Source organism: Agrilus planipennis, unplaced genomic scaffold, assembly GCF_000699045.2.
Source record: "Agrilus planipennis isolate EAB-ADULT unplaced genomic scaffold, Apla_2.0 scaffold208, whole genome shotgun sequence".
Classification (NCBI taxonomy): Eukaryota; Metazoa; Arthropoda; class Insecta; order Coleoptera; family Buprestidae; genus Agrilus; species Agrilus planipennis.
Window position 1 is genome coordinate 321,008 of NW_020439048.1, and position 22,552 is coordinate 343,559.

Here is a 22,552-nt window from a genome sequence, read left to right on the forward strand (position 1 = left end):
GAGTCTCTCGTTCAGAGACTGGATACGAAATGAGGATCTCTCTATGAGCGACTCGAGTCTCTCGTTCAGAGATTCGAGTCTCTCGTTCAGAGACTGGATACGAAATGAGGATCTGTCTATGAGCGACTCGAGTCTCTCGTTCAGAGACGCTAAACAGTTTTCTTGACAGTCTCTCGACAGTCTCTCAGCGACACCAGAGAGACTCGATGAGAGACGGGGACTCGAGTCTCGCTTTCAGAGACAATGAGAGACTGAACATTTTTATCTCGGGAATTGCTATTGGTTTCGTTATACTCATCATGCTCTCTTTCGAAACGTCTAATCTCTTCCAGTATTACGAAATTAAAAAAATTATCATGCAATTAATATTTCAAAAGATCATTTCAGATAAAACAAAAATCCAAAGTTGATAATATTAATAAAACTTTTATCAATCAATCTCGACTATTATCTCAAATACTTTTGATGAGACTGCTAAAAAGACAAAGCAATCCAACGTCTTATTCATGAAATTATGTAGTCCATTAACGTCAATTAATCATTATCTACACCTACACATTTTATAGCACCAAATCTAAGTACAAGTAGCGTCAAGCTTTTTACTAAAATATGTCTCGTGGGGTGGACGTTTATTCCATTATTAAATAATTAACACTTAATTTCTTAGTAAAAGGCAAACAGCAGTTAATGTTTTCATCATAACAATTTTTGCGAAGGCAGGCAATAACAATACTTTTAGCGTAACTTAATTTATTACTGAACGCTTTATGGTATAAAAAAATTCCAGCTGAGATCTCGCAAGTTTAAAATTAATTTTCGTTTGGAAGACATTCTAAAATATTTATTCTAAAAATAGAATAAATTCGCTATACTCCTTAGATTACGTTAGGTTATTTAGTTAGAACGCATGGATTTAAATATTGAGCTGTCAAACTACAGGTTCATCTCGATTGTTGCAATAATTATCGTCTACCTAAACTTTTTAAAAATATCAAACTTACATTTCACATATTTATAGTTATTCAAACAAAAGTAAAACAATTTCACTTCAATTACAAACGCATATCGTTCTAAAGTAGGAATGGTGTTGTGGTAGTTAACTAAAATAGCTGGAAGCGTTTTCGTAAGGGGTTATTTTCGTAATTAAAACCCCGTAATAACTTTCCGAATACCTGAAAGCAATGTATTAATGAATCGGCAAACAAATCCGCCACAGATCGGTTTTTAGCCCAAATACGTACAAGGCTGTTGCTGCGTTGCCCCAGCATTCATCTCATTTCCGTATTATTTAATAGGGTAGCAGTCAGGATCGTTTCCTTTCTGGCAAGGGTATATGAGGACGAAACTAATTAAGTACGAGTCGATTAGTTGACTTTCGCATTGCAATATGAATTGCTTGTTACCGATTCTAAATGTTTGCGAACATAACAATGGTATGCCGATATTAGTCATCGTTTGGAAAACAAGAATATGCATAATTAACGTAATGTAAAATGTACTTATCTATAGGTAAATGTCAGAGCTTGGTTGTCCAGAGAGCAAACTTGTGGCAACATTTTAGTATAGTTCATAGTTTCTTCTAAATTATCCACTGAGATGATTGAGCTTTGGTTTCCAAACTCGTATACAATATCACACGGATTTGCTATTATTAAAATGGAATTCAATAAGCTCTTATACTCGTATTACTAAGCAACATCTGGAAACTATCGAATACCTATATGTAATACGTAACCAATTTTAAACAGTAGAAGCGGTTAATCGCCGATGTTACCGAGGCTTATATTCCTTTTATGCATCCAGAATAATCCCCCATACGTGGAAAATAGAACAAACAACTAGACGTAAACATTACAAACATCTATTATATGTATCGTATTAGAAGGGTGAACTGAAATGTCGGCAAATAGGTACAGTCGATTCTGGGAATCTGTACCAAGTCTCGATTGATTTAGTTTCAGCAAATAAAAAGGATTATCGTCAAGTGTGATTAATTTAATGGAAGTTGGGTAGAATTAAGGACGTGATGTTAACGCTAAATCATTAATTGGAAACGCTCATGAATTTATTATTAAACTGTGCTCTTAGATAGGTACATATTTGAGCGACGACAAAGCATTAAAACGAGTAGGTCTGAATTATTTATTTGATTTAAAATTGTTTTTTTTTATATTTTAATAGCAATGCTTCAATAAACAATATCTGTACAGATATATTTAATAAAAAATTCAGCTAGTTAATGAAATTCAAACACTTGAAAAGAACCAATTGAATAACCCAAGACAAAAATTTTCAGTCTCTCTCCAGTCCCTCAGCGTCTTTGTGAGCGTCTCTCACAGTCTTTCACAGTCTCTCAGTTATTGCCTAGATGTTTTTATGGATCTTTCATAGTCTCTGTCTAAAAGATTACAACGATAAAATTGTTAATTCAGAGATTCGAGTCTCTCACAGAGAGACTGAATGAATAAAACTGAAAAATTGAGAGACTCGAGTCTCTCGTAGAAAGACTAGAATCTCTGAAATATGTTGAATCGAGACACCACTTATTAAGATATTCGAGTCTCGTATTCAGAGATTCGAGTCTGTCGTTTAGAGACTGGATACGAAATGAGGATCTCTCTATGAGTGACTCGAGTCTCTCGTTCAGAGACCCTAAACAGTTTTTTTGACAGTCTCTCTCAGCGACACCAGAGAGACTCGATGAGAGACGCAGACTCGAGTCTCGCTTTCAGAGACTGAACATTTTTATCTCGGGAGTCTTAGACAACCTGTTCCCCAGTCGACCAAGCCCTGATAACTGATCCAGTTTTTGTCATTGGTTAATATTTAATCATATTTGAGTTCACTGAAACATACTAATTTTAATGGTCCATTTGTATCATACATATTCGATTCAATAGGACAAATTTGGTAATTAAAAGTGACCTATTTATAGACAAGAAACGTTAAGAAAAAATGCTGACTTAGTAGTAGTTAGTAATCTTCATCCAACATTATTATTATTACTACCTGCCTTAATCTTCTTGACAGTGACCTTTGCAAGTTCTGCAAATGATCGATCCTGTCATATGTGCTACGACAACGTGAAGATTGATGTCTTGTTTAATACGACGGCGATTGGTCCGACTAGATATTGGCGTCAGTCGTTTAATGTCGCGTTATTTATTATATTCCTCCCACACGCCCCCGATCCACTATTTGTCTCAGAGAATGTTCTTTCTCGTTACGTAAATGTATACGATACGTAGATGTATGTAATGCCCAATGTCATAATTTGTCAGCGTCATTCACAGGAACCTCACTACCAGCCGACTATTCACATGGTTGTTATTACCTACAAACCAGCTAAATATCTCGGATACTTGCCTTCCCGTTATATGGAATAAATAACGGCAACATTACGAGATATTGGTCCAATTGCTATTCACTTATATGTCGAAGACAGTTAAAAAGCAATTATCATTTCTTTCTCCTTTATCAAAGAATAAACCCGAAGATTAAGACAATAAGTAACTGGTACACCTTCGTTCAATTACTTAAAAGAGTTGGACAATTGGACCGAGTAACTGAATCTACCGATTGAATATATGCTTCTAACTACCCCTTCATATCTGAGTAGATGTCCCTAAATATGATTATATCACATAGAAGCCAGATAAGCCAGGATGGAAGGAGTAGTAGGGATATAAAGCAGAGGATAGCGCAGGGTCGTGTCGCCTTTAATAAAAAGAAGCCACTTCTATGCTCGCGAACGGTTAATTTAGAAATTCGAANTCATTGGTTAATATTTAATCATATTTGAGTTCACTGAAACATACTAATTTTAATGGTCCATTTGTATCATACATATTCGATTCAATAGGACAAATTTGGTAATTAAAAGTGACCTATTTATAGACAAGAAACGTTAAGAAAAAATGCTGACTTAGTAGTAGTTAGTAATCTTCATCCAACATTATTATTATTACTACCTGCCTTAATCTTCTTGACAGTGACCTTTGCAAGTTCTGCAAATGATCGATCCTGTCATATGTGCTACGACAACGTGAAGATTGATGTCTTGTTTAATACGACGGCGATTGGTCCGACTAGATATTGGCGTCAGTCGTTTAATGTCGCGTTATTTATTATATTCCTCCCACACGCCCCCGATCCACTATTTGTCTCAGAGAATGTTCTTTCTCGTTACGTAAATGTATACGATACGTAGATGTATGTAATGCCCAATGTCATAATTTGTCAGCGTCATTCACAGGAACCTCACTACCAGCCGACTATTCACATGGTTGTTATTACCTACAAACCAGCTAAATATCTCGGATACTTGCCTTCCCGTTATATGGAATAAATAACGGCAACATTACGAGATATTGGTTCAATTGCTATTAATTTACATGTCGAAGACAGTTAAAAAGCAATTATCATTTCTTTCTCCTTTATCAAAGATAAACTCGAAGATTGAAGACCAAAGACAATAACTCACTGGTACACCTTCGTTCAATGACTTAAAAGAGTTGGACAATTGGACCGAGTAACTGAATCTACCCATTGAATATATGCTTCTAACTACCCGTTCATAACTGAGTAGATGTCCCAAAATATGATTATATCACATAGAAGCCAGATAAGTGAGGATGGAAGGAGTAGTAGGGATATAAAGCAGAGGATAGCGCAGGGTCGTGTCGCCTTTAATGAAAAGAAGTCACTTCTATGTTCGCGAACGGTTAATTTAGAAATTAGAAAAAGGTTGTTAAAGGTGTATGTTCTAGTTTTAGGGAAATGCGAAGATTAGCTCAGGATAGGAAAGAGTGGGGGTACGTGTCCAACCAGTCTTGAGACTGACGACCTTATGATGATGACATATTATCTAAATTCTGTTGCTTACATTCAATTTGTCGTTAATTACCTACACATCAAAGAGAGGATTGTTCTCCAATCGATTTGCTATCGTTTAATGTGAGTTACGATTAAACCAATGAGTTATTTACCTTTATTTGAAATAGCCCATTTATTCTATCAGTGTCTCTCTGTGGCTGGTTTCATGTCGTGCACAAGTGTAGTGGTTTCCTTTTGGATGAATCTTATTTTCCGCTGTTAACATGTACAGAAGTAAACGTTAAAAAACTCCTGCACATACAAAGCGGCACACAGGACATTCTTAAAAGGTTAAATTACATCAACTCGTCGTTAGCAAATGTTTTATCTGCTTTAACGTTCCCCGCTATTAAGTTTAGAGTTTGTCGCTTTTTTTTCTCATTCTATATCCGCTTTTCCCAACAATTTCCATTAGGTGCTGAAATGCCTTACGTAACGGGAACGACCGCTTCGGTTGTAGCACTACATGCATTTGATGACACACACACGAGTCGAAATATAAAAACCATTTACTAAACTGGAACAACACAAAAGCTTATCCCGGACGACAATTCTCAGATAATTTAATAATTTCCAGATAAAGGAAAAGTATCGGAAAGAACAGCTCGCGCTACACGTTCAAGTTCTGTCGACAGGATTGTCGTGTCCCAACAAATGCGGCAATTATATTGAAGAATTACATCCAAAATGTATTGCTTTAACTTTTCTTTTGTTATTTCTGTTTTGTTTCTCGTTGTTATTGCTTTCCTTTTATGCGATTTTCTGTTTTTCTGAGGTTGAGATATAAAACAAAAATTCGAATAAAGTTCGCATTGAAGTTACTGTTCAATTGTAATCCGTTTATGAACACACCTATATACGTATGTACAGGGTGTCCCCCAACGTTAACTTTCTATATTGTAATGTTCGTGGGTTTAACAAATTAACTTTTAAGAAGAAAACTATTTATTTACACTAATTATTCTATTTATTTACTTAGGTAAAGTAAAGGTTCTATTTATTTCACTTCTATCACCGTCAATTTATTTCTTGATTCACTTCTGCAACGGTCAATTTATTTCTACTCTACTTCGGCAATCGTCTCTTCCTTTTTATACTCCCTTGCCTCCTTTCGGGAACATTCTCGAGCCGTCCGGAAACGTTTCGTTTTCTTTGAACTGTTCAATTGCTTTCCCGGAACGCAGGTACGACACACACGTTTACAGATACGGCGCACATGAAGAAAGGCGCCCGCGGCTAGCCGGCGAATAGATAAGCCGCCCACACACACATATGCCCGATCGCACACAAACACGCTCGTTTTCGCTACAATATTATAGAAAGGAAACCACCATGTAATGCGGAATTCAACGGTATGTAACATGACATGTTGCAGATAAAAGATAGTCGATAAAAACAAGACAATATTGAAATGATTTTTGTTTCATCTCTCTATCACTTCCTGCGCTATAACTTGGCCAAGAAATTGTGGAGCACCCTGTACATAATAAAAAAAACTCGAGAACAAATACTTTATGCGTATATCTAGTGTTCATGTCTACATGTTACATAAAGCCTATCGATTTGTTAAACGGTGTTAATTAATTGCAACAAATTAGTATAAGCCATGTTGATACAAGCCCTAAATCCCACTTTAATTGTTCTTCCTGATAGATATCAGTTACTAAACGAATTCGGTTGAAATCAGAGTCATAAGAGGATTAAAAGTTGCTTATTTGTTTAAAATCTTAAGGCCTTTTTAAGCTACTTTTTTTAAGTTAAAGATATTTTTTACACTTTCGTATTGCTATAATCAGTAATGAAAAATCTTCGTCTATTAGACACTGCTACATGTATAACGTAAAGTAAAATCGACTATTTAACTTAAAATGCTATAAGAAATCGTTGTAGAGAAGGAAGGTCTAAATCCAATGTGACGTATACAAATCAGAAGGCATAGAAGCAACGAAATAGATGCCATTTTTCTTTTGAATCCGTTCGACTAATGCGCTCATGGTCAATTCAGTTTCCTCTTGATATCGTTTTCTGATCTTGTGCGGCATTAGGCCTCAAATGCCTCCAGTCGTTGTTAACAAATTGCTATTTTTTTCTAACGTGTGATATACATAAGAGAAGAGTGCTTATAAGAAAATACTTATTAGGCTTCAAATAAATACCGCTTAAGATTTGGTATCTTTACTATTAATATCTTAAAGTAAGTAACATGCAATAGAAAGTAAATCCTTTAATTGGTCTCTCTTATCTTCAAATTTTCCGTAAATAAATCCAAATGCGGTATGTAATTATGACTAAAAATTAAGTTAAGTAATCATTAGTTTTACAACAGTTTCTATTCTTATTTATCTATAACTGTATCTCTGTACAGAAAATTTTTAGAGAGAATATATCTGAGATATCATTATTCAAACTTATTGAAGAAATTTACAGGAAGTAGTTACAGAAGTACCTATGTAACTATTACTTTGCTGCAAACGTTTCTGTGTTTCACTCTTAAAAGCTTAATTAGCGAAATAATAACGTTTCCATCTTGTCAGTGTTAGTAATTACCCTTTCCACATTTTAGTGGCTTTATCTGCAGTCGTAACCTGTTTTAGCTTCTTTTAACACGTACTAGAGCTTCCGTATGCGCCTGTTTCATGTGCTATTTGCGCCTTAAGGTGAACTAAAAATCGTTTAGTGCCAGATAAATCAACTTGAGAAGTAGGTTTTCCCTAACTTAACCACAGTTTGCAGTAAATTCTTATTTAAGACATAAAATCGTAATAGGAATTAGATGCCACCGATCTAGGAATAGCAGCTAATACTATTATAGTATTGATGTATTTGTTACATGTAGAGGTGGTGCCTAAATACAATTGCCATCAACCGAAGAGGCATATGAATAACTTACCAACAGTAGTCCATACTGTATTTATAATTGTACTAACTAAAGTTATAAAAAGGCATAATCAAGTGCTAATAAACACAACATTCTTTTTCGGAAAAACACCAGAACTTTTCGTTTTCTTTTGCATGGTATTTCATATAGATATAGTTATAAAAGTACGCAGCAGCAATATTAGCTTTTAAAAACATTTTTCCTTTAAAATTCCGACAAACTTTTACAGCATAAATTCCTCTCTCCCGTTTTGATATTTATAAGAGCAATTTTCATCTACTAAAGCTATAAATAATTGAATAATAAAGTTCACCAGGGGATTTATGATCAATTTTCACTAAAAGTTTAACTTCCGCTCCCTATACAAAATCAGAATTAAAATCGGAAATATTGATGAGCTTTTGCGTAAGCTAAATTTGGTTACAGATGTAGTTATTAATAAAAATAGTTTTAAAACGTACTCGTTACTTACAAGAAGAACAAGACTTGTGGCAGTGTAAGTATTACTAAGTTACAACGTTAATATTTTTTCTCCCTGGATATCAATTTCTGAAAAATCCTGGACCAGATTAAATGGGAAGGGATTACATAATAAGCCAGAGAAATACGACTATTACCCAATTTCTCTTTTTTTTTCTTAAGTTTGCCAGTAGACCAAGGCATTTTTAATACCTACTTCTAATAACAGCTCCGTGTAACCAATCTGTGGACATAGAACCTTTAGAAACTAAATTGAATTTAAAATGCAAATGAAAGTGGTTTTAGGCAAGAACGAAAGAGCTTTAGGCTGCGTGCAATAGGTAGGAGATAGGTACTAGAATAAGCGATTAAAATGAGTCTCTTCTTCAACAGCTTTGTCACTCATTCTGCTCCATGTAATTGCTTCTTGCTGACGTACAGATTACTAAAGTTACAAGTGCTTAATACCTTAATATATAATTTTCTACAAAGATTTTTGTCGACAGTGTTTACGCGAGCGTACCCGGTAAAATCTAAAATTAATTATTGCATGTCCTCATTGAACATTCTATTTGATTCCTCAAGTGGAAGATCAGTTACAAGTTGTTGTGGAAATAATTTAAAGCCAAAATTGATGTATTCTCTTACCTATTTTTGGAAATTCATGCCTATATATATGCATACTATCATCCTGATAAGTGAATGTATTTCGCTTTTAATCTGAATGTACATATATGTGTGTATGATGTGGGTGATTAAATTAACACAGGGGTGTGCAGTTTTCAGACAGCTGTGGTTGCCGTCGACACATTCAGCGCTAGCAGTACTGAGATGCCTTTATAAATAAAATTCTGTGCAAAATGAAAATCGTTGCATATTCATAAGTTTCATACGTCGTCATCGCCAGTTTTAAGCACAGGTGGAAGTTGGAACATTGGAAATTTTGCGCTGGTGTAGGCGATGTCACATAATTTAATTAATTATCTTTTACTTCCTTGGTGTATTCACCGACTATGTGTATTGGATGTAAAAAATGGTAAACTAAACGTACAATGTTGGAATTAAAATTGGAAACAAAGAAAGAAAGATTAAATAATTAAACGTTAAATGTAATTAACACTCTAACTAACAATTTCCTTTCATGTAACGTCCTCGATCTAAAATTTGCTCTGTGGCAACTATTTTTGTGTTTGGAGTTCATCAAAATACATCATGGTGAAAAAATAACTAACGTCGAATAACGAGTGATTGTATTCGATAAGCAGCTAGAACAAGTAAACTGGTATTTTTAACTTATTTCCGCATATATTCTAAGGGTTTGACGTTTTCCCTTTTATCAAACCTGCTTATAAGTATGGTGGTGATAAGTCCCACTCATGATAGAATAAGTCTTGCTCATGCACCTCTTAGGAGAAACTGGTAAATTTGGAACTTTCAAAAGCGGTTGCTGACAGAACGCCTACTGTTACTCACGACAGACGTTATAGGGAATATCGTAAGCATAGAAAAGAGATGTCAGGTAGCAATTGCAGCGGACACTGTTAAAGAAAAAGGAATAACATTACACCAATTGGTGTGTAACACAGAGGGATGCAGGCCGGCAGAATTTGAGCATGTTGTTAGCATCGGACATTAAAGAATGTTGAACATTCTCAGGAATTTAGGAAAGTAAAGACTTGTTTAAAGATATAATTCCAGCCAGGCAGTTATAAAGCCGACCCTGATCTTTTACATATCTAAACAACCTGTAACTGTTGCACCGCTTATTATTATTCAATTATCTCTTTTCATTTTGTTTCCTACCCTAGCAAAGGCATGTTGAAAACGCAGCCAATGACCACAGTCTCAAGTAGAAACAAGAAAGAAGATACGTGCATTCTCATAGATAAGTTATTGCGGAATATGCCAATTTTGGCAATTCGTCCGAAATATAGCGTTGGCTTCGGCCTATGAATGACTAAAAAAAATACAATATGAGTTGCTGACTTGAGATTTTTTCCTTTTAACTTAAAATTTACTCCAAGTACAAAAGTTTCTAGTAAAACACGTCGCCTGTTGGAAGTTCTTAGCGCACAACACGTGAAATTAAGCTTATTCGCGGAAAGATAGAGCAACCTCTGCGCCAGATTAATGGCCAGACAAAATATAAAGGCACTTCATTTACATTTCTCTTTCTCTATGTCTTTATAGTGCCGTAGAAGAACGAAACTCGAGATATAAACTTGGCATTTAGGTCTTATCTTAGACGTAGTAAGTGTGTCTTGGTGTCGTAATTCCTGCAGCATTCCGGAAATATTATCCTTATTATGTCCGCAGATGCTTTTAAACTATTTAGAGAAGTTATCACATAAAGAAGCGACTTTTATACGTAGGACTGGACCGAGACGTCCACAAAACTTGTGCTATGCGAGCTTATAAGTATATAAACTTTACACATTATTAAGTACGATTTGCTGCAGTAAAGTTTTTCCAATTTCGTATTTGATCGCTATAAAAATGTAGGCAGAGTGTATATTCCGTTCTAAATTTATAAGTAGCAGCGCTCATTTTTATGAGAATATAATACTAACACTTATTATATATATTTCTTAATAATCTATACATTGAAGACGCGATTAACATCATTAAAAACAGTACAGCTGTAGGGATAGATATACAGGGGCAAAAGATTAGTACGCTTAGATTTGCGGATGATATAGCACTATTAGTATCTAGCAAGGAGGAATTAGAGATAACTTTAAATAAAATGGAAGCGGTATTGACAAAACAGTACTGTATGAAAATAATCAAAAGTAAAACAAAAATACTGGTATGCAGGAAAAGAAAATGCAGGGAAAGAGCGAATTTAAAAACAGGAGACGAAAACTTAGAAGAAGTGACTGATTTTAGGTATCTATTAGGAAGTCAGATAAATCAGGACGGAAGGATTAGTAGAGATATAAAGCAGAGGATAGCGCAGGGTCGAGTCGCCTCCAATAAAAAGAACTCATTTCTTTGCTAGCGAACGGTTAATTGAGAAATTCGAAACAGATTGTTGAAGGTGTAGGTTTGGTGCTCGGCGCTGTACGGGTACGAAACATAGACGGTAAAAGGTAAGAAGCGTTCGAAATGTGGTTATAGGCGAATGATGAGGATACCGTGGGTAGAGAAGATTAGAAATGAAGAGGTATTAGGAAGAATAGGAGAACTGAGGACTCTATGGAAGTCAGTAAGAAATGGACGAGATAGGTTGGTAGGACACCTTCTCAGGTATGAAGGTCTAGTCAGAGACATATTAGAGGCAGAAACGGGAGAGGTGGGGTAGAGGTAGACCTGGATTAAATTACTGTTCGCAAATAGTTAAGGATGTGGGTTGTTATAGTTTTGAGGTAATGCAAAGATTAGCTCAGGATAGGAAAGAGTGAAGGTGCGTGTCCAACCAGTCTTAGGACTGACGACCTTATGATGATGATGATGAATAAATAGAAAAATCGAACTAGATGAAGAGCTCAAATCCGAGAGGGCATTATAAAAAAATAGTTTAGCGGTCTAGATTTCTATAGATGATACAATGATATCTAAAAGGTGTTCCATCATGTGTGTGACTTTTTCATTTTGTTTTAACTCTTCGTTTAATAGGTAAAGTTACTTAAACGGTTTGTAATCGTCCTTTGTCAAAAAGCAGCATCTGTTTTTATTCAAGCGGGTGAATATTCTATTTGAAATGTGTCACCCTTCGTATATCACATTTACATCAAATAATAGATACACGTACAGGTGGAAAATGAATTGCCATTATACTGCGATCCCTTTTCGGCAAAGCCCCTGTGTCGGTCCCAATATTAATCATCAACAGAAACACAGTCACGGCGGGCGCTTCCGCAACCTGATGAAATGGAAATTTCATAACTTAGTCTATATTAATGTTTGTTACTTGACGATAACAGCGATAACCTTAAGTCATGTATCATTCACACCGTTTCTACCCTCAGAATTGTTTCGCGCGATGAATGACAGAAACGGTCAGATCCTCACAACAAAACAAATGAACTTTATCAAAGTTCAAGACTTGAATAGACCCAGTCACGCACCTGATCATTATCAATTGTTATCAAAAAGTTTACGGTTGACAATCGTTGATTCGATTTCACTGGATCTCGTTCGCACATCGTAGACAGTTCCGACAGAATAGAAACTAACACCTCCTACTGCCCTTATACAAACAACCCCAATTGGAAAAAACGTAAAAATGTTTGGGTGTTTCATTCCCACCAGCCAGTAATGCTGCTGGTGGGCGGGCAGTCCCTCCGGACTACGCCGGAAAGTAGGGCGGAAGGCCCTCTTCAGCCTGCTTTCAGGAATCGTGGGAATGGGTGGGTGGTGGTTCGGGTGAGAAAGATGAGACGGACGAAATGAAGACAGAAGAGAATGAAAGATTATCTGTGGAATATTACTGCCTCAACATTTGCCTAGGTGATCCAAGGAAACCACAGAAAAACTTGGACCAAGGCAGACGGATCCGGAATCGAACCGGCGTCCTCCCGAATGCTAGGCAATGGTCTAAACCACTAGGCCATGCCACTCGGTCCCCCAATTGGACAAGTTGATATCCTAATGGACTTTGTCGAAAACTTAAATGTGGCAACTTTCTACCTACAGATGACATTCACTACGCAGTTTGTTGTAATTCATCAAACGTTGACTGAAGGCAGCAGACACAGTTAGTCAATATTCTGTTGGAACTGTCTACGGCGTGCTGACGAGGTCCAATAATTGTACATTTCGGGAGAGGATCGCTACCGTCTATTTCGGTTAATTTTATTGTCCCCGTATTGTATAGTCTTCATAAAATTGCGTTCATTAAATGTTTGCGCCAATGTAAGGAAAATTTAATGCAGCACGAATTCGTATAACCCCTAATCGTTCGGATCTCTCAGCGAAGCTTTTGTTTCAACGGAATATGGCAACAGCGAACTAGGGAGTTTATGGTTAAAGCGACGGTCCTCCGAGACGTGCTACAATCCTGTGTCTCCGTGACCGTTTTATCTTCTCTTGTTTCCTTCACGTGAAATCCGTCCCAGATTACCTCCCACACTCTCGCCACATGTGGCAGGAATAAGCCCGGCGACGATTTCACATAGAATTTCCATTTGCAAAGTGCGCCCTTGTAATTAAATTTGACAAAACAACCGCTTGACCCACACCGAGCGAACTAAAATTCCCTCTGAAAACCACGCGAAAACTACCACCTCAACGGAGTTCTCTCGTTTAGGGTTTCAGGAAATCGTTATCTCTTTTCATCGGGAAAGGGATTAAAATAACTACATTTTCTATGACAGGATTAAGCTTTTAACTAAAGTGGTCATTGTTTCTTTAATCGGCCATGAGCGAGTCAGATCCACGATTTGATATTATTGTAGAGTAACTTATATACGTAATAATGACATTATCAAGACTATTAGTTGAACCAGACAAATTCGGAAGGATGGATACCGTTGTCGAAGGTCCTAAATTAGGTAAACGGGTCAAGTTTTGCAGTAGGAAAATTTACCTCGATGCGTTTGGAATTACAGAGTGATACTTAGTTTGTACAAAAAGCAACAGGCAGTTAGAAGGGTGGAACAGCAACGCAGTATAGTAAATATTAAGAAGGGAGTTAGAGAAGGCTCCACACTGCCACCACTGCTTTTTATTCTATATATCGAAGACGCGATCAATATCACTAAAGACAGTGAAACTTTAGGGATAGATATGCAGGGACAAAGGATTAGTATGCTTAGATTTGCAGGAGGATTAAGAGATAGCTTTAAATAAAATGAAAGCGGTATTGACAAAACAGTATTATATGAAGATAAATAAACGTAAAACAAAAATACTGGTATGCAGGGGAAGAAAAAGTAGTTAAAGAGCGAATATAAAGGTAGGAGATGAAAGATTTAGAAAAAGCGTCTGATTTTAAGTATCTAGGAAGTCAGATAAGTTAGGACGGAAGGAGTAGTAGGGATATACCTAAAGCAGAGGATAGCGCAGGGTCGAGTCGCCTTCAATAAAAAGCTTTGAGCGCGGCGCTGTAGAAAAGGTAACAAGCGTTCGAAATGTGGTGTTATAGGCGAATGCTGAAGATGTCGTGGATAGAGAAGGTTATAAATGAAGAAGTATTAGAAAGAGTAGGAGAACAGAGGACTCTATGGAAGTCAATATAAGAAGTAGGCGAGATATGTTGGTAGGACACCTTATCAGGAATGAAGGGCTAGTCACAGACATGTTAGAGGCAGAAACAGGAGTTAAATAGATTGAGGTAGACCTAGATTAGACTACTGAGAAGCTAAACTTAAAGTAATATATAATCTATCAAAACATTCAATCACGTCTCACAAATTGGTAAAGGCTTTCGCGGTCGGTAGGCGAATTGATGCTGCCTTGATTCGGGTCTACCTAATGTTTCTCTAGCAGAATTGGCAAACTTCTTTAGAGGTCCTTCTACCTCCGATGCTGAATGTGTTAATTCAATCACGTATTTGTCAAAATACATAAAATAACTTCTCTATAAATTCATAGGTATCTTATTCGGTTCTGTAGAAAATAAAATTAAATAATATAAAGTATACTTACGTTAGCTAGGTACACAATATGTATTCTATTGAAGCAATAAATGAAATTCTACCTTCCGTTTCGAAAGTTTTATTTTGTTTTTAATTTCCTTCAAAATGTTAGCTCATTACATGAATGGATTGTTTACGGTTTCAACTTCGATCGTTAGCCACTGAAATTGCTATTCCTTTATAAGCTCGAAAGACTTTGTAATATAGATTAAAATCGACAAAAATCTGTCCACAAAAATCACCGCAATCCCATTTCGAAGTTCTTCGTGACCATAAAACTTAACAACTTCTCTAAACCAGTAAAAATTTATTGCCACTCTCGATCGACCTTTTCTACTGTTATTCGAGTGCAAAATTCAGTTAAAACTTATTTTTAAAGAAATCTTGTTGGCACAATCATTTAATTATTTCCTGAAAAGGAACATAAAGTCAGTAGGAGAAGAGAACTTATTAAATTTCTATTTAATGGGTTTTCTTTCTTTTCCGGAAAACGCTCTAAAAAAAGGTCGGTGGAAATCGTTACTTTGTTCAGAGAGCACAATATACTCAGAAAAACGATGCCCCTTTATTAATTAGAACATTCATACTGTTACAAACCTTCTGTTTCACCGCAGGTTCATGCATTATTGCTTGTAAATCAGATACCATTTCAGGTTTAATAAAATACGCCCACGTACATTGCGTAGTTATACCTATAGTATCTATAACCACTACAGTTCAGTTTAGATTTATAGATACCATTCATACACAAGTCATTTATCTGTTGTGTATAATTGAATCGGTTTCATATCGAATAAGGACTTCTGTTATACTGAATTGTGACAGTGTTCTTTATTGTGCTTATCTAATAGTAACTACCTAATAGCAAATGAATTGTTATTATTTTGTTAACAATAGCAAGAGCAATAGGAGTTCCCTATTATTACTCTTCTATTCTAAATTTTCACGTACAATTTTTAGGCAGTAGGCATAAGAGCTAAATAAAATTTGGTATGAAAATCTGCATTGAATAAATCTTCAAGCGGTATGATATTATGATTGGGCAAACTAATTCGATAGAATAGGTCAATTTTCGAAGAAGCTTTAAGTGTTAATTGGACTTCTTATGCGGACAAGGCAAGCTTGAAATTTGGCATAATTGTCAACAGCAGTATCTAACCCAATTAAGAAGGTAAAGCGCAAAAAGTCGTATACAATTTAAGAGGAGCATTGCGGATAGCTAAGGAAATACAGTGGGTGGCTAGATAAGATTTAATTTGGGATTCCCTGGTGTTTCATATATGTATCGGTAGATTCAGTAGTCAGCGCCTACTGTTACGTCTTCTATAGTTTCTTTTTTGGTTTATGGCATACTTCGTTTACTTTCTGTAGCGATGTGACCTTCAGTTTGACCGGCGCAAAGTAGAAAAGAACTGCACTAGGCCAGAAAAGGAAGGAGACAACTCTTGGCCAAACTCTTAACCGGTGAGGAGCGTATAATCCGTACTGTACTGCACGGAAAAATTGACCATTTTATCCACTAAAATTGCATTGCTCAAATGTGCTGTTATTGGTACCATTTACTACTAATAATATCAATGAGATGTTTATTTATATTTGAAGACATATTAAAGGCTTTAACACTTGTTTTCGACTCGTACTACTATTCATGATTGAACAAAACTTTTGGCAGGTACTGTATGAAAAAATATATGTTTAATGAACAAGAGTCGAGAGTATAATGAGCTTTTTTCTCCCTACCTACGATTTTGCCAGCGCGCATCCGAGACATTGGAAGGGGCACATCGCTAGAGAAAGTAAATGAAGTATAAGTACATTCATTTTATCCCATGTCCAGTTGCTGCTGCTAACGAATACGATATTGTTTAGGTATATATATCAGAAGTAATATTTGCCAGTTTACTTATCCAACATAAGGAACTGTTTCAATGAACTATGTCGTACCCAGGTACAGACATGTATCGCCATCTAGTTGATATTTACCGCTACTAAAGTATTTCAACCTTAATAAACGTTCTTATTAAACAATATCCAAAACATACGTTCACTTTAAACAGCCCATTTGAAATAACAATGAATATCAAATGTTATTACCTAAAATGGACTGCATTAATCATATCATCGTGTCCATTGTGTTATGTGACGAAAGGCCTAATTTCAATGTTATGCAAAATCCGATACTTATCATTAAGAACAAAAGGAGTGAAACCGATGTAACCAAGACCTGAATATGGAATGGGTAAATTCCAAAAGATCTGAAGCGTCCCCCGATACGCAAATTATTATTAACGTACTCAACGTAAAAGAACATCAATATTCTTGCTTCACACTATAGGCCGCACACTCTTTGCTTTTGGTCCAGTCAAATAGTCCAAAATTGCCTTTAACATTTGATTTTGAATGAATATGAGGCACGACGTGATCTGCTTTTAACAGTATGGATACACAAATGAATCATTAACCTTCTCTGTTCATCTAAATGGTAGATGCAAGGAAAACGTTGCTATCGGAAAGTAATTTCCATTTGGACAACCCTTCAAAGCGCCAAGTAATTATATTGGTATTGATTCTTGATCAGTGTTAGTAAAATTGTCTAGTAATAACGTACAGAAATGGACATCGATCGTTTAAGGTATTAGTTCACACTACTGTTTATCTCATTTTCTAGTCAATAACTCACTTTCGACTGTCCTATAACATATACAACGCGACCGATTTCTTATCGAATGTTCAGTGAGTTCTCCAACTCAAATAAATCAAACGAAATTATATTGAATAGGAAAATTCACAGTTGTTTCTTTCTTTTGAATAATCATGCTAAAATCTTATAATTTGTATTCGCCGATTTCCCCTAGAATTTGAAACCTATTTAGGTACCCACTTACTTATTTACAATATCGAACCCGGGCCCCTGGTTTTACACACCAATAAATTACGGGAGATGACAGCAGCAAAAACGACGAAAGGTGCACCTAAGGTGTCATAAGTATTATCGAAACCAACCCTACATAATTACCAATATATGTATGTAGGAAATATTTCGTACTTATAATACAATTTTTCTATAATTTCGAAAACCAATTTCCAGAACTAAATTTTTCCGTTGCACTTGTTCCAGACATATGGAGCTGTAAGAGTTTGAAAAGTGTCAACTTGAGCGTGCCAATTGCCGTGCGAGCGGGTCATTCCGTAACACTTGAATGCGACTACGACCTGGAGGGTGCCCCGCTGTATTCAGTCAAGTGGTATTATGGCGACTCAGAATTCTATAGATATGTGCCAAAAGAAGAACCACCTACAAGGGTATTTCCCCTACGTGGGATGCATGTCGACGTAAGTCTTACATAAAAGTTCAAATTGAATAAATTGCCAAGTGTCTGTCTGCCTATCTAGCTTCCTATATAAATATCTTGTGAAATGTACGTGTACCTAACTCTGCTTCAAACCTTTTCTATACGCTGAATAAGTCTCATTAGTGTACAGCAAAAAGTACTGAACATTTTAAGTCGATAATCATGAAAACTGAATCAGTTACTACTACAGAGTTAGGTTCGCTAAAAACTCCCTGAAGAAGAATCAGTGGATTTTTACCAATTGTCAGTGAATAAAATCGTCCCGAAATAAAACTCAACGCTAAAGTTTGAATTGTCATGAGGCCGAGAACATTTAATGAACTATTCAGTTTAATAGAAAATATATAATATAAAATTTACATATTAGATACAAATATTTTAATAGCTAACAAATTTTCAAAGGTATATATTGGAAAAAGTAATTATCAGTATTTAATAAATATGTTGCAACAATTATGTTCCAATTTAGATCCACTTATCGTGTTAATAATGAGCGCAAGCCCTTATGGATTCCAGTGTTAATTCGAATTCTACCATAAATTACCACTAATAGTGCAACAATTTGTGAGAAGTCCTTAAATGCAATTTACCAATATCAGTTGGTAGTTAGATTATTATCGATATAATCCTAATTACGACTCTATAATAGCATTATGCACTGACAAACATATCAACATCATTGCATACCTACTACTTGTATGCACATTAATACATATATATATATAGTCAATCTATATTTAACAGTGTTTATGGAAGTTTTTAAAATCATCATCATCACAAGGTTGTTAGGCCTAAAACTGATGGGACAAGCATTTTCACTCCTTCCTATCCTGAATTTATATACGTATTTCCCTAAAACTGGAACACCTTCTTACACATTCCCAAAAAAATATGTTCAGCCTCTCAGAGTCTCTGAAAGCGAGACTCGAGTCTCCGTCTCTCACCGAGTCTCTCTGGTGTCGCTGAGAGAGACTGTCAAAAAAATTGTTTAGCGTCTCTGAACGAGAGATTCGAGTCGCTCATAGAGAGATCCTCATTTCGTATCCAGTCTCTGAACGAGAGACTCGAATCTCTGAATACGAGACGCGAATCTCTCAATAAGTGGTGTCTCGATAGACATGGTTAAAATTTTCTAAGTTCAACATATTTCAGAGATCCCAGTCTTTCTACGAGAGACTCGAGTCTCTCAATTTTTCATTTTTATTCATTCAGTCTCTCTGTCACACAGTCTCTCATACAGAGACTGTGAGAGATTCATAAGAACACCTAGGCAATAACTGAGAAACTGTGAAAGACTGTGAGAGACGCTCTCAGAGACGCTGAAAGACTCTAAGAGACTGGAGAGAAACTGAAAATTTTTGTCTAAGGATCTTTAACTGTTTGTGAATAGTCATCTAATCTAAGTCTACGTGTACTCCTCTTAGCTCCTGTTTTTGCTTCTAATATGTCACTAACTAACCCATCAAGCCTGAGAACCAACCTTCCATAGCGCTCTCTATTTTCCTACTCTTTTTAATACCTCTTCATTTCTAATCTTCTCTATCTACGATATCCTCATATTTCGGACACTTCTAACAGTTTCTTTTCCCTCGCGCCCACCGTTCACGTTTCGCACCCGTACAGCACCGTGCTCCAGACATACACCTTTATCAATTTTTTTACAATTTCTAAGTAACTTCTTTTTGCTAAATGGGACTCGACCCTGCGCTATTCTCTGTTTTACATCTCTACTGCTCCTAAAATAGTAACTAATTGAAAAGGATTGGGTAATATATTAAGTACTTAATGCAGTAAATTATTAACAATTTTATTTATTCTATTAATCAGTGAGTACCGAATGAAACCTTTTCAGTAACTGGTAAAAGCTTTACAATAATTCGTAAAAATTAAAAAATTAGGACAAGTTTTACGTTATGTTCCGTTGCTTCTCTGTAAAATCTTTCTCCTGAGGTTAATCTTTTCAAAAGGCTCTTTCATGGGTCGCGCACCATGAAAAGAATTTGCGTTTCGTGCCGAAAATTAATTTGCTATTACATCGTAATTAATGGCCAAATCTGTGCGGGATGAAAGCAATCTAATGGTCGGAGGGTTGAGCTATTTATGCAAGAAAATTAGCTCTTTTTTAGCACAGTTTAACAGACACAATTGTTGTGGTTAAGCATCTACATCGATTGGTATCATAAAAGCGTATTAGGTAATTAAATTTCAATAACAAATGCCATAAAGCCTTCAAACGCTGCTCAAAGAAACTTACGTTTTTTGTTTTACGCTATAATTAATAATGTTGCCTAATGTTCGATACTATCTTATCTCAAAACCCTTTAGATTTTTTTTGTTATTGTTTATAATATTAAAGTAAGTATTTAACATGATAAGACAGCTTGTTTTTGGAAGTTGGTTAAAAGGAATGATTAAAATATCTAATAGCATTACAAGAAAGTAATAAAAAAATTTCCAAAATTAGAAAACATCTATCTACTATTATTGAATTAGAAAATTAAACTTAACAGCAGTCTTTTTGATGTGAAACTTCTTCGAGGTCGATGAGAGTAAAATCTCAAGGTCATGAAACGACACGTTTTTGCAACGATTCGTCTCGCGGAAAAGGCTATGAGAATAGAAAGGCGCGCATGCGCATATCGGTATTACAGTCACTACAGACTAAAGATAAAATATGTTATAATAATTCTCGTACTCATTCACCAATCATTAGTTATTCGTTATAAAGGTATAGAGATCGCCAAACAAGTTTCACTTCGTTCACATGTACTGAGTTGCACGTGTTGTTTTCTTTTTTGTTATTTTTTAATTTGAATTTTCACCGTTTCCATACAAAAGATTGAAACTTTTGAGTAGAAAGGTTATCCAATTCTGAAAAGCAACTTGACATGGTGCGTTAATTTTGCTTATTATGCACATCGATTCACATATTCACTGACGTTTTATTATGTAGAGCTTATTTTGCGGAAAAGCCAGCTTTTGACAATTAAACATTGAACGACTCTCATGCTCCAACCGTTAAATTTATTATACATACATACATACCTACCTATGCCCGTAAAAGTTTGATATGTACAGAAAATTTAATGTTGTACAAACCAGATCTGTATAATTCCCTCTAACTCAATTTTTGTGGTAGGTAATGGGAAACCACAAAAAAGGTAATTTCTTTTTCTCTTATGGTTTTAATTCTTGTGTTAATAATTATGAACTTGCCTATAACCAGCCGAGAGAGTTTAAAATCTGGTTGTTGAATGTTTGGATTCGTCTGTGTCACTATTAGTAATATTATTATTTCGACAACAACGTTCCGCCAAAGTTTTACAGGAAACACTTACGAAGTTCCTAAAATTGTTCTGATTCAAGTCCCCTAAACTGTTGAAGATTCCCTTGGATAAATTCGAAATTTACTTGACATTCTTCTGCTTTCAAAGTAAGTTGTTAGACTGACAACCTTTTGTTTGTGGACCTCTGTCGGTTCGCTAACTTTCAACAAGTTTCCCTTCGTATTATGGAGCGACGATACCGAATTTCGCGGTCTTGTAAATAGTTAGAGCGCCAGGGATACGAGGAGATTTCTTCGCTTCCCGAATATGCACAGCATCGTGAAGAAGTGTTGATGGGATAATATGAGTACAACAACAACAACAACAATAACAACCAACCGCCTACTCTAATTAATACGGATTTGAGCCTTAATAATTAGACAAGGACGTCATCCAACCAAGCCAGCCGCTTTCATCGAGTTTTCGTCTATTCGTTTTTGCTTAAGTAATTATCTGTAGGCTGTATGAAAGGAAGAAGAAGACGGACAAGAAGTGAGAAGTATTAGTACTATGAGTTATTGCGGGGTACCGGGCGCGTCATTCTTAAATTGAATATTAATGGAACGTCGAAATTTAAGCGGATAACAAAGCTGATGGAACATTTCGAAAAATCCTGAATTCATTAATCTCTTTTCGAGGGAATTTTACTGCCTTCAAAAAACCAAATAAAACATAATTAAAGATGCTGATGAATGAGAATAGGAGATCAAAGATGGTAATAGAATAGCTGCAGAAGACCGAAAGTTGTTGAAGAATTAGCCTGAAACGCAGTGGCGGATGATACGTACCACCCAAAAGGTGCATGCCCAAACCTATTCCTACAAGAAAAAAATATTTCGTTTTCTATTGAATTATTATCTAAGGGCTAAAGTAAAAATTTCATCCACGTAAGGTAAATATCTACCTATTACGTAAGCAGAATTTTGCTGATTGTGGGTTACCCCGTTCTTTTTTTGTTTTCGTGGAAGGGAATCTTTAAAAGACACCCTGCCGCCCGAATGACTGGGTAGTGTCGTATAGCCGAGGAAGGTGTCCTCGGAACTACCGACTAAAACCCCTCTACCTCAGGCCGTTATAGGA

At 35.9% G+C, this 22,552-nt stretch overlaps 1 protein-coding gene across 2 annotated transcripts in view; it reads left to right on the forward strand.

The window, feature by feature from the left end:
• LOC108739465 overlaps positions 1–22,552 on the forward strand; it is a 239,413-nt gene that overhangs the window by 186,158 nt on the left and 30,703 nt on the right. For both annotated transcript variants that reach the window (XM_018473370.1, XM_018473371.1), the window contains exon 2: positions 17,912–18,126. In XM_018473370.1, coding sequence (XP_018328872.1) covers positions 17,912–18,126 — 215 coding nt within the window. The remainder of the gene's footprint in view (positions 1–17,911; positions 18,127–22,552) is intronic.